The sequence below is a fragment of the Trichechus manatus genome, unplaced genomic scaffold, assembly GCF_000243295.1.
Source record: "Trichechus manatus latirostris isolate Lorelei unplaced genomic scaffold, TriManLat1.0 scaffold00194, whole genome shotgun sequence".
Taxonomy (NCBI): Eukaryota; Metazoa; Chordata; class Mammalia; order Sirenia; family Trichechidae; genus Trichechus; species Trichechus manatus.
Window position 1 is genome coordinate 1147162 of NW_004444130.1, and position 11977 is coordinate 1159138.

At 43.1% G+C, this 11977-nt stretch overlaps 1 protein-coding gene across 2 annotated transcripts in view; it reads right to left on the reverse strand.

Moving 5' to 3' along the window:
* Positions 1-514: 514 nt before the first annotated feature.
* CHST4 (carbohydrate sulfotransferase 4) overlaps positions 515-11977 on the reverse strand; it is a 61387-nt gene continuing 49924 nt past the window's right edge. The window contains exons 3-4 of one of the 2 annotated variants that reach the window (XM_023741886.1): positions 9574-9745; positions 515-2033 (exon numbers count right to left, since the gene is read on the reverse strand). In XM_023741886.1, the coding sequence (XP_023597654.1) occupies positions 846-2015 (1170 nt within the window). In that variant the 5' untranslated portion in view covers positions 2016-2033; positions 9574-9745 and the 3' untranslated portion in view covers positions 515-845. Of the gene's footprint in view, positions 2034-9176; positions 9219-9573; positions 9746-11977 lie in introns of those variants that run through there. The other variant, XM_004387834.2, reaches the window with a different exon arrangement.

Consider the following 11977-nt stretch of genomic DNA (forward strand, 5'->3'; position numbering starts at 1 on the left):
AGTTGTGATGGCCATGCTTACAGGTAAGCATCCCACCTTGTTCATACTCCCTCCCCTGAATCCAGTAGGAGCATCAAGGGCTTAGAGTTCACATCCCTGTGGAATCTAGGGATGAGCTCTTTGGTGGGAAGACTCTGGTGGGAGGGCCGTTTCCCTGGTTCTTACTGTCCCTCCCCTTTCCCAAGATGTGGGCAGAGGTTTGTGGATTTACTCCACTGATACTGCATGGTGCCTAACAAGCCCCAGGCCACAAAGTCTCTGAGGTACCCACCACAGTCCAATTCCTGTCCGGGGACCAGGACCATGTGCACCACCAATAGGAAGGCTAAGACAGGAGCAAGGCAACACCACTGTTTCACTGGTTCCTGAGTCTGTTTTCTTTTCTTTTCTTTTCTTTCATAATTACAGATTCTGTGTTTACTGAGACTGTTTTTCTTTTTTATTTTGATGAGTAGATTTCTTAACTTTGTGGTTACCTTGAAATTTGCCCTCATCTTCCTAAGTTTGAACCAGTCTTTTATTACTTTGGTATCGCCTTGACTTCCTCTCCATTTGAAAGTTCTATACGTGCGTCGTTTATTCCCCTTTTAATTGTTTTGACATTGTCATCATTTATAGATTAACATCTCTGTTTCCATGTTTTAAGTCTTTTAGATTTGTTTTATTATTGAGTTCTTTACCCTGAGTCTTATTTTTTCATCATGAGTACAAACACAAAGATTTCTCTGCTTGAGCATGCGTGGGCAAAACGCATGCTCACATGGATACCTACAGGGACATAGTCAAGGCTCAGAAACATTCAGTTAACATGGCTGAGGTTGGTCCTGGGTGGGGACAGAGCCACCTCAACCCTTTAGGGAGTCTTGTTTGGAAAAGAGCCAGGTAGACAGAGTATCCAGTGACAGGTTTCTCTGCTGTTGCTCAGACATGACGTGGCGGTACCCCAGCAAATTCATGGTATCAGAACAGATTTTCTGAAGTCGAATAACCTTTTTGAAAGGCAAGGTCCAGCGCCAGGCCTGGGAGACATTGAGGGCATTCCTAGCATTTGTGTGGAAAGCGTGATCACCCATGCCCTTGCCTTGGGTGATGTTTTGAACCCAGGTCTGGAGCCAGGGAAAGAATTTCAACCCTACAAAGTCATACATTTGAGAAGTCTGGGCCTGGGGTGCCCGGACCAGGTCCTCATAGCGCACAAGCAGGTAGCGCTGCTGCAGGGCTTTGGGCAAAAGCTGGATGGCCTCGAAGATCTCCTGCTGGCTTTTGCAGATGGTCTGCATCAAATGGTAGGGCCGGTCTTCCTCCTTGAGTTGTTGCCACTTCTCCCCTAATACAATGCGGCTGTCGGTCTCGAGTTCCGACGTGGTGCGCTCTCGGGAAGAGAACACAGCCCGGGGATCCCGGACCAGGTGCACAATGTACAGGTTGAGGGATGGGTCTGTTAGCAGTGGGTAGAGAGACTTCAGATTGAAGAAGCGCACCTCCTTGAGCACCACGTGGTTGTAGGAGCGGCAGGTCTTCTCCACCATCTCAAAGGGCTGTTGATTGCATAGAATCTTGCAGTGAGCCTGGGAAATGATTCTACCTCTCGGGATGACATTGCAGGCAGGTGGGGAACACAGGGCCCGGCTGGTCTCCCACTGGAAGAGGGTGGACTGTCTCCGGGGACCAGGTTGCATGTAGGCATCAAAGACACTCATGTCACAATGAAAGACGGAGCGTACCAGGTCCCTCACCGCCATGTGCAGCCTCAAGGCAGTGCTCTGGGTAAAGCTCATCCAGACATGCCAGGCGGGCTCCATCAGGTAGAAGACATCCGGGTGCTGCCCGAAAACCTGTCCGACAAAGGATGAGCCCGAACGCCATGAAGACAGTATCAACACGTGCACAGGCTTGGGATCCTCCTCTGAAGGCAGAGAGCTAGGGTTGTAACTGTACAGCTGGAAGAACAGAGCAAAGATCACCACCTGGGAAATCAGGAACAGCAGCAGCCTACTTTGTTTGGGAAGCATCATTGGGCAGAAGTTGAAGACCTTTAAGAAACAAGGAGACAGGCTTGTTAGGCTACTGGTTTGTTGTCTGCCTTCCATCTACTTTTTTAGCCAACACCACCTTCTCCCTGGCCCCCATCAAGGAATGACATACAATGCCTGAACCTTCCTGCAACCAATTGCACCAGTCCCTCCCCAGATCAATTCCTGTCCTTTGAAGTTACTGTGTCAATAACTTCTGTTTATTTTAGTCTCTTCAGTTCCTCCCTCTTTTTTGTCCCTTGGACTACCAAAAATGCTGTTTTCCAGTTGCTATGAAGTCGATTCTGACTCATGGTCAGTGACCCCAAGTGTGTCAGATTACCTTAATAAGGAAGTTACCAGAAATGGTCTAAGACAGTCTTTGAGAGCCAAGATTAGCATCTTTACCATGATAGTCACAGCTAACATTTAGTGAGTGCTTGCTTAAGTGCAAGGCACTTGCTAAAAAAAAAAAAGTTGTCATAGTGTCTGACTCATGGTGACCCAATGTGCATCAGAGTTGAACTCTGCCCCACAGAGTTTTCAATGGCTGATTTTTCAGATGTAGATTGCCAGGCCTTTCTTCTGAGGTGCCTCTGGGTAGACTTGAACTTCCAGCCTTTTGATTAGCAGCGTGTTAACCATTTGCACCCCCCGGGAGTTCCATGGAGAATGCCTAAACTGGCCATATTTAATTAGCATTTAGGGAACTGTCTCCTGAAGATGTGCATATCTCCAAGTAGGTTACTTATTAAGTGTGGTATGACCCAAGTCTTGGTTGAATGCCTTGCTAATTTCTCCTGAAACTAAGGGAGATAGGCCTGGGAGACATCTAGGGCATTGGGAGGAACTGCCTTGATACCATGGCTCCCCCACCCCTATCCTGAGGGACTACCACAAGGCCATTTCTCTCCCTCCCTGTGTCAACTGAGCACAGACGTTTGCACTGTAGCCCTGGAGGGTATGGCTGCAGGTTATAAAACTGCTGATGTTTAGTTTAGAGTTGTCTCCTCAGCGACAGAACCAAGTGTCCACAGAGTGTATCATCCTGTGAGAATGGGGATATGAGGAACTGACTCAGTGCTTACGTTGCTACTGAGTAGGTACTGGTAATGAACTGTATAAGTCCATTTGGGCTCATAGTCTCTTACCAGTTATCAGTAGACACTCTAAAAGTGTGGTAAGTCATCCTAAGAGCTGCCGTATTGATACATGTGGCCTGTCAGCCACCACATTGCTATTTGGGGGAATGCTTTGACTGCTTGACACAATCTACTCAGGGGTGCTCAGTACAGTTGGGGAGGTTGTGCACTGCATAACCTTAGGGAATGCCATCACATCAGTTTTCTAGATATTTATTATTAAAAAATTCTGGTAGCTGACAGTAAAATATTTTGGTCCAACAGAATAAATAGATCAGGATGACTTCCCAGCTGTTGGAGGTTAAATATCTAGAGAAATGAGTTTCATTTTGTAATTCACACCAAGGCTCATACAGACTGGTGGTGACCCTGAACTTACTCCCTTCACAATCAGGGCTCACTTTGTGTGAAAAGACCACTGTTCTCAGTAGCATGCTAGAATATTACACTAAGGAAAATTTAACCTTCTTTGGATCATTTTGGGTGTCTCCCTTACCTTGTGAAATAAATAACTATTAAGAAATATAGTAGCCATTTCACATAGTATAAAATATTAATAGCAGCAAGGTACAGATTTACATATCACTGTATGCCCAGCCACCATGTATCTGTCAGTTTGTTGTAATGTGGCGGCTTGCATGTTGATGTGATACTGGAGCTTTGCCACTGGTGTTTCAAATACCAGCAGGATCACCATGGATGGACAGGTTTCAGCTGAGCTTCCAGACTAAGCAAGACGAGGAAGAAGGACCTGACACTCTACTTCTGATGACTGCATTGCATCAGGCAGATCTGCTGCAAAAGATCGCTTTAAAGTGTTAGAAAGCAAAGGTGTCACTTTAAGCACTAAGGTGGGCTGACCCAAGCCATGGTGTTTTCAGTTGCTTCATATGTGAAAGCTGGACAATGAATAAGGAAGACCGAAGAATTGATGCCTTTGAATTATAAGAATTGATGCCTTTGAATTACGGTGTTAGCGAAGAATATTGACTAGACCATGGACTGCCAGAAGAATGAACAAGTCTGTCCTGGAAGAAGTACAGCCAGAGTGCTCCTTAAAAGCAACAATGATGACACTTTGTCTCACATATTTTGGATATGTTATCAGGAGGGACCAGTCCCTGGAGAAGGACATCATACTTGGTAGAGGGTCAGCGAAAAAGAGGAAGACCCTCAACGAGATGGACTGACGCAGTGGCTGCAACAATGGGCTCAAACACAGCAACGATTGTGAGGATGGTGCAGGACCAGGCAGTGTTTTGTTCTGTTGTACATAGGGTTGCTATGAATAGGAATCGACTCGATAGCACTTAACAATATATGCCCAAGACATTCCCCCTTACAGCTTTAATAAAGAAGAGAATGTATTTTCAGACATTAATTGGAGCTGGATTTAGGGTTTACTATTTTCCTGTGACAGGTCTTATCATTAATTTTTTTTAAACTTAATTTTTAATAGCTAATAGGCATATGGTTCAATTTTTATAAAAGGGATATTATCATGGACATAGTCCACAGACTTAAATTTGAAAGTAAGGCTTTCCTAAGATTCTGCACAGTTCTATTCTGATGAACATATTGTTAAGTAAATATGCCCAGTGCGCAGCTTGCTTCCAGATAGCAGCTGGGTTCGTTTTTGTTTTATGTAGCCTTTCTCGTTTTATGCATACACGTGTAAATTCAAATGTATATGCAGTCTTAATTTTTTCCCTCTTTAGAACACAAAAAGTAGCAGCTTATCCATCCACACCATGCTGCATCTTGCTTTTTTTTACTTAACAATATATCTTGTAGTGCTCTCTATAGCTGTACATTAAGCATTTCCTCATTCCTTTTTACCAGTAAGAGAATTCCACTGCATGGATATACCACAATTTGTTTTAACTAGTTTCTTTATTGATAGACTTTTGGGTTATTTTCAATTTTTCACCACTAAAAATGCTTTAATAATGACCTTTATGTTCACGTATCTTTGCACATGTGTGTAAGATAAACCTCAGACATGGAATTGATGAGAGTATATGCATGTGTAACTTTGATATTTACTGCCCAGATGGCCTTCATACTAGTCATAAGCCATCCTCTATATCCAGGGGTCCAGAAATATTCAACAGTGGATTTTAAAGAAACAACTGAGCAACCACAGACATGACTCCTTGGAGTTTATATTTTGCTTCCTGAAGATGTAGAACATGCTTTGCTGGCCCATGGACTTCCCTTGGAAGTCCCCTGAACATTCTGGGAAGTGTGTACTGATTCAACCCAAATCTTGACTGGCAATGCAGAGAAACCCCTCTTTTCCATTCATTACAACAATACTTTTCCTCCACATGGGCCAGAAGGATCCAGTGAGGATCATCTTTCCTTTGTGGCCAAAAAGCATTTTTGTTATATGCCAGGGAAATGCTAATGAATGGGTAATTTCTGCCTTGTAATCTTTGTCCACAGGTTAGAACAAGGCCAGCTAAGATCTCCTAGTTCTTTAAAACTTGAGCTGAAGAAGAAATGACCAGAAACTAGGCCATTATTGATAATAGCCCAGTAATGACCCCTAAAGACCAAAGCGGTGACTTTAGCAAGAGAGCCTCCCCCAAGGGCAACGTGAGTATGAGAAAAGTTTTGAACAGGGTAGGAAACAATGGAGCAAGAGAGAGAGAGGAAAATAGAGAAGAACTTGACCTATGTATAACTATAAGGAAACTGTGATAGCATTTTATAAGTAGGGCCTGTAATCACCTGAAGAAAAAGCTAACATTTCCTAAAACCAAAACCAAAAACTAAACCCATTGCTATCAAGTCGATTCTGATTCATAGAGACCCTAAGGATTAGGAAAATCAACCTTTCAAAGGCATACCCTCCTCCCACCCCCCAATCCTGGCTTCAGGCCCACTCTGCGTCTCGCCCAGGGCTCCATGGTTCTCAGCCCTCCTTGCTTGCCAGTGGCTCCTGGCGTCCTGCCCATTTCCTCCCAGAGTTGGAGCTGGCCTTCTAGCTCTATCCCCTGCTTGTTTTCAGGCTTTAGTTGTCCACGGTTCTTAGGAATTCACATGGGAACCCTCCAACTTCTTTCTCTGTTTTTTCTCTCCACGAGCATTTTTTCTGGCCAGAAAGAGAGTATACTGTTATGAAGTGAGTCCCATCCCTTGTCACTGGATTCTAGAAACACCCTGGATCTAGGCAACACATAATGGGGTTGGACCAGAGTATGTCTCGGGCAAGACTCAGCGCTGCAGAGACTGTAATCAGCGCAGAAGGCGGATGCTCTTGAGACTTTGGGAGAAGAAGCAAGGCAGTGAAGGTCACCAGTGAGTTTTAAGAGGCTCAGTGAAGAAAAGGAACATTGGGTGGACACTGACCTTTCTGCATGAAGCTCTTCATGGCATTCTCCTCTAATCTAACCACGCTGTCTGCCCCAGGGTACTTCATGGAGAGTGATCTCCTCTGCAGTCTTTGGAGAGGGTCAGAATTTGTGAGAAGTCTGTGACATGACTTACTCCCAGAGTCCTTATTTCTTGGCTGAATATTCTTTAATAGCTTTTCAATTGTACGTTTGAATTCCACCCACCCCATTGCCTAATGTCCAGTCTGCTCATCTCTTGATTAGCTTTTAATAGTAGGCTCTTTCTTCTGTCTCTCAGCTCTCCCCATTGTCCACTGCAGCCACTATCTTTTTATTTTTATTGTGGTAAATATATATGTAACAAATTGTTTGCCATTTCAGCATTCCTCATGTGTACAATTCAGTATATTAGTTACGTTTATCGTATTGTTAAACCATTACCCTTATCCGTTTCCAAATTTTCCCATCACCTTTAACAGAAGCTCAATATCCCCTAAGAAGTGAGTCCCCATTTTTCACTCCCTCCCACCCACTCCTGGTAACCACTAATAAACTTTGGTCTCTATATTCTTGTCTATCCTAGATATTCCATGTAAGTAGAATCATAAAATACTTGCGCCTTCGTGACAGACTTATTCCACTCAGCATAATGCAAAGCTATCTTTTTAAAGCACAAGTCTATCACTCACCTGAGTAAATCCTTCCATAATTTTACGGCATATAAAGGATTAAATCAAAATCCCCAAACCTTACACACAGGGTCCTTTATGACCTAATCTTTAATCTCCTGTGACTCCTCACCTTTTCATTTTCTTAGGCTCCAGAATTTAATTCAGTTCCTCCAAACTTGTCCTGTTATTTGGCAGCCCTGAGCCTTTTGCAAGGTTGCAACTTTACTGTTAAGATACTGTCCACATGGTACCTTCTCTCCAAAATTTATCATCCTTTCTCCCAAGATTTATTTGTTCCCCAAACTGTTCATTGGCATGCATCCCACTCTAGAGTAAGTAGCTGTATATGAATATCTCTCCCACAAGACTGTGATAACTTAAAGGTAAAAGTTATATTTTATCTTTGGGTATAGACTTGGGAAACTGTAATCTCCACAAATACCCTTTAACCACAGGAAACTGGTAGAGATACGCACCTTGGCAAAGAGTGGCCATATAATAATGAATTACAGCAGAAGTGCCACAAGGACTGGACCTGGGTCCTCTCCACTGTTGTGTCCCTAGAACCTGGCACATAGTAGGTGCTCCGTAAATATCTATCAAATGAACAACTGAAGGAATTTTTTTTTTTTTTTTACTCTTTATGGTGCCCTCATTGATCCAGGTAAGGAAGGTTGGGCAAGATGATATTTTTATTTTACACAAATAAAATTATTCCAATTCTAACTAAAAGTTCAGACTTATCCAAGGTCATAGAAGATAGAGGCCTCTTCTACCAGGGCTGGTGCACTAGCCCCATCACTTAATCACTTGTTACATGTGAATGGTATTTGACAATTTTCAAAACCTTTTTAGCCATAGTATGGAAACAACCCAGATGGCCATCAATAGATAAATGATAAACAAACTATGGTACATACACACAATGAAATACTACGCAACGATAAAGAACAATGATGAATCTGCGAAGCATCTCACAACATGAGTAAATCTGGAGAGCATTATGCGGAGTGAAAGAAGTCAGTCGCAAAAGGACAAATATTGTATAAGACCACTGCTATAAAAACTCATGAAAAGGTTTACACACAAAAAGAAACAATCTCTGATGGTTACCAGGGAGGGGAGGAGTGGGGGTGGGAAAACACTAAATAGACAATAAGACCAACAACCAAACCTGTTGCTGTCGAGTCGATTCCAACTCATAGCGACCCTATAGGACAGAGTAGAACTGCCCCATAGTTTCCAAGGAGTGCCTGGTGGATTTGAACTGCTAACCTTTTGGTTAGCAGCTGTAGCACTTAACAGGTACGCCACCAGGGTTTCCAAACAGACAATAGGTAAGTGGTAATTTTGGTGAAGGGTAAGACAGTACACAATACTGGGGAAGCCAGCGCAACATGTCCAAGGCAGGGTCATGGAAGCGCCATAGACACATCCAAACTCCCTGAGGGACCGAATTACTGGCCAGACTTATTGGTCTGACAGAGACTGGAGAAACCCCAAGAGCATGTCCCCCGGACACCCTTTTAGCTCAGTAATGAGGTCACTCCTGAGGTTCACCCTTCTGCCAAAGATTAGACAGGCCCATAAAATAACATGAGACTAAATGGGCACACCACCTCAGGGGCAAGTATGGGAAGGCAGGAGGGGACAGAAAAGCTGGTAATAGGAAACCCAGGGTCTAGAAGGGGAGAGTGTTGACATGTTGTGGGGCTGGCAACCAATATCACAAAACAATATGTATACCAATGTTTCATGAGAAACTATTTGTTCTGTAACCCTTCCTCTAAAGTACAATTAAAAAAAAAAAAGAAAACGTTTTTAGCCACAGTTACGACAATAATCCAGTTAGGTGATATAGAACAGTAGTGATCCAGACCCCCATTTTTCAGAATAAGTAAACTGAGCTTTAATGATTGACTCAGTGGTGGTAATGGCCCTATCTGGAGCAAAACCTAGGGCTTTTGCAGCCCAGGTCAGTGAGTTTTCTATTATCATACTACACCTTACCTGAGCTAGAGAAAATCTTCAGCTTGCTGCACCCCCTGCCTTCCACTCCCAGCACCTGAATAGAGAAAAAGCTGCAGGAAGTACAGAATCTTGAGCTCCAATGCCAGGATCTGAATGAGTCAGATACACCCGGGACGACCATCCCCACCTGCTTATAAGCTTTTTCAGACCTCTTTGGGGATGGAGCCGGGTAGGATGGGGGAGTTACTGGTAAGCAGGCCGGTGCTTTGGGGAAAGACTCTCCAGGTGATTCTGACTCAGCCCTCCTCCGCTAGCCCGCCAGCCCGCCCTTGTAATCCCCAGTTTAGCTGCCTAAGGTTATGTGATACTCCTGCTCCAGTAGCCTCTAGATAATGGCCCTGCATTGGAGTTATACGTGAAGAAATCCTCTTCTTACCTTGTGAATGGCTTAGGCTTCCCCTGGGCTTTAGAAAGAGGCTCACTTGCTAGCCAGGCTGTGCAGCTTCTCTCTTCTGACTCACCAACTCCTCTCTCGGCTGCTTCTTCCTCCTTGCATTTTGCACAATTAACCTTCTCTACTTGGAGCAAATTCCACTGCCCTCTCCCTTCTGAAAAAAAAAAAAAAAAAAGACCCACCTCCAAGACTGGATTGAGAAAGCATCTACTCTTAGGGAGCTGTAACATTAGCAGCTTTAACACCCAAGAGACTCAAGGGGTGGACACAGTAGCTTTAACACCCAAGAGACTCAAGGGGTGGGCAGACTGCTCAGGGAGGGCTGGGAGAAGCAAAGGAGGAAGTGTACTCTCCAACTACTGGGAGACACCCTGGCATGTTGACTCTGAAGGCAGATGTGAAGGTCAACTCCCTTAGAGCGGGGTGGAGAAAGAAAACAGGCCTGTGAGAATTAGGAGAAGAGGTGGATAGAGGGATTCCATGACAATTGCAACGAGAATGCCTGCAAGACCTTAAATCTTACATCTTTATCTTATCTTTGTTGGAAAATGAAGAGGAGAAAACCTGAAAACTGTTTTTGGATTGTACCTGTCTGCTTACTCCACCCCAGGTTTAGGGAAATAACATTTCTTGGCCTCTGTGTTATAGTCAACATCTTCACCCACCCTGTGGGAGTTAATTAATGTGTTTTGGGGAGACATAGATGTATTGGCGTTTGGTCAGGGTACAGGAAAAGAAATCATTTATTACCCCCTTAAGAAAAAAAGCAGCAGTTACCATTAAAGGTTATAGCTTCTTACTAGCTGTGTGTCCTTGGACAAATCATATAACTTAATGAGCTACGCCAGTATCTGCTACTTCACAGGGTTGTTAGGAGTATAAAACAATCAATAAGAACACTCCTTACTCCACGCACAGAGATTAGTATAAATTGTTGTGTAAAAGCCAATTACTTCGGACTTAGAAATCTGAGCCCTAAATATCAGTGTATAATAAGGATAATGATATTCACCTTATAGAATTGTTGTGTTAGGATTAATGCAGATAATGTCCCTAACACAATACTATGACAATAAAAAAAACCCCACTGCTGTCCAGTAGATTCCGACTCATAGTGACCACATAGGGTTTCCAAGGCTGTAAATCTCTATGGAAGCCAGCTGCCACATCTTTCTCCCACGAAGCTGCTGGTGTTTTCGAACTGTGAACCTTTTGGTTAGTAGTCGAGCATTAAAAAAGCTGTAGTTACTACTGAAAATGATAATAATACCTTTTTCTTTGTACTCAGCTACTGACTCCTTCCCCAGGCCTCAGAGAGAGCGAGCAGGCAGGGATTTGTATGAGCTTTGGCGTAATCTAGGAAGTATCATTGCTGGTTTCCATCAGCTGAGCCCCCTAAAGTCTTATCATTGGCGCAAATGACAAGAACCTGTGGAAGGTTGCCTTGTATTGATTTCAATTTTGCGGACTGCCGTTCATTCCCGTTTTTCTCTGCCAGAGTTTCCTCTGAGTGACTAGATGCAGAGGTATAAGTTGAAGAGCCCAAAACTGGGCAGTTGGTAGTTCTCCTTTTATTCTTATTATAAAAGTAATACTTGTGATAAAAAAAGTTTGGGAATGGCTAGGGTGATTGGTTGAACAACATAATGAACATAATTACTGTCACTAAACTGTTCATGTGAAGATTGTTGAAATGGCAAATGTTTTGTTACATATGTATTTACCACAATAAAAAAGTGATACTTCTTTATTATAGTCAATTTGAAAAATACAAAAATACCGACTCACAGTGACGCTGTATGACAGAGTAGAACTGCCCCATAGGGTTTCCAAGGAGCAGCTGTGGATTCAAACTGCGGACCTTTTGGTTAGCAGCCAAACGAACGCTTAACCACGCATAAATCCCTTTACATTTCACTGCCCAGAGAAAGCCACTATCGATCTTTTTTCCTATACATGTAGAGATCTGCATAACTGAGATACTGAAAATATAGCTTTGTTCTTTACCCCCCTTTGTTTTTATTTTATTTTAAAACATTTTAAATTGTGAAATATAACTGGGGCATAATGGTAAAATTTAACAGATAATATAAAGGAGCTATTAGAGTGTTGTCATTCACCCTGCTGAAGACTTTCAAGTGTCCCTTCCCTCTCATACCCCTACCATTACTCAGAGGGAACCTCTCTCCTGACTTTTATGGTAAGCAGTTCCTTGCTTTACCTTACAGTTTATCACATTGAACAATACAGTTCAATTTTTTTCATTTTAACCTTTGTATAAATGGAATCATACCAATATGTTCTTGAGCTTCGCTTACTGTTATCCAACGTTTATCCTTGTAAGGTTTGTCATATTGTCACATATATATATATATATATATATATA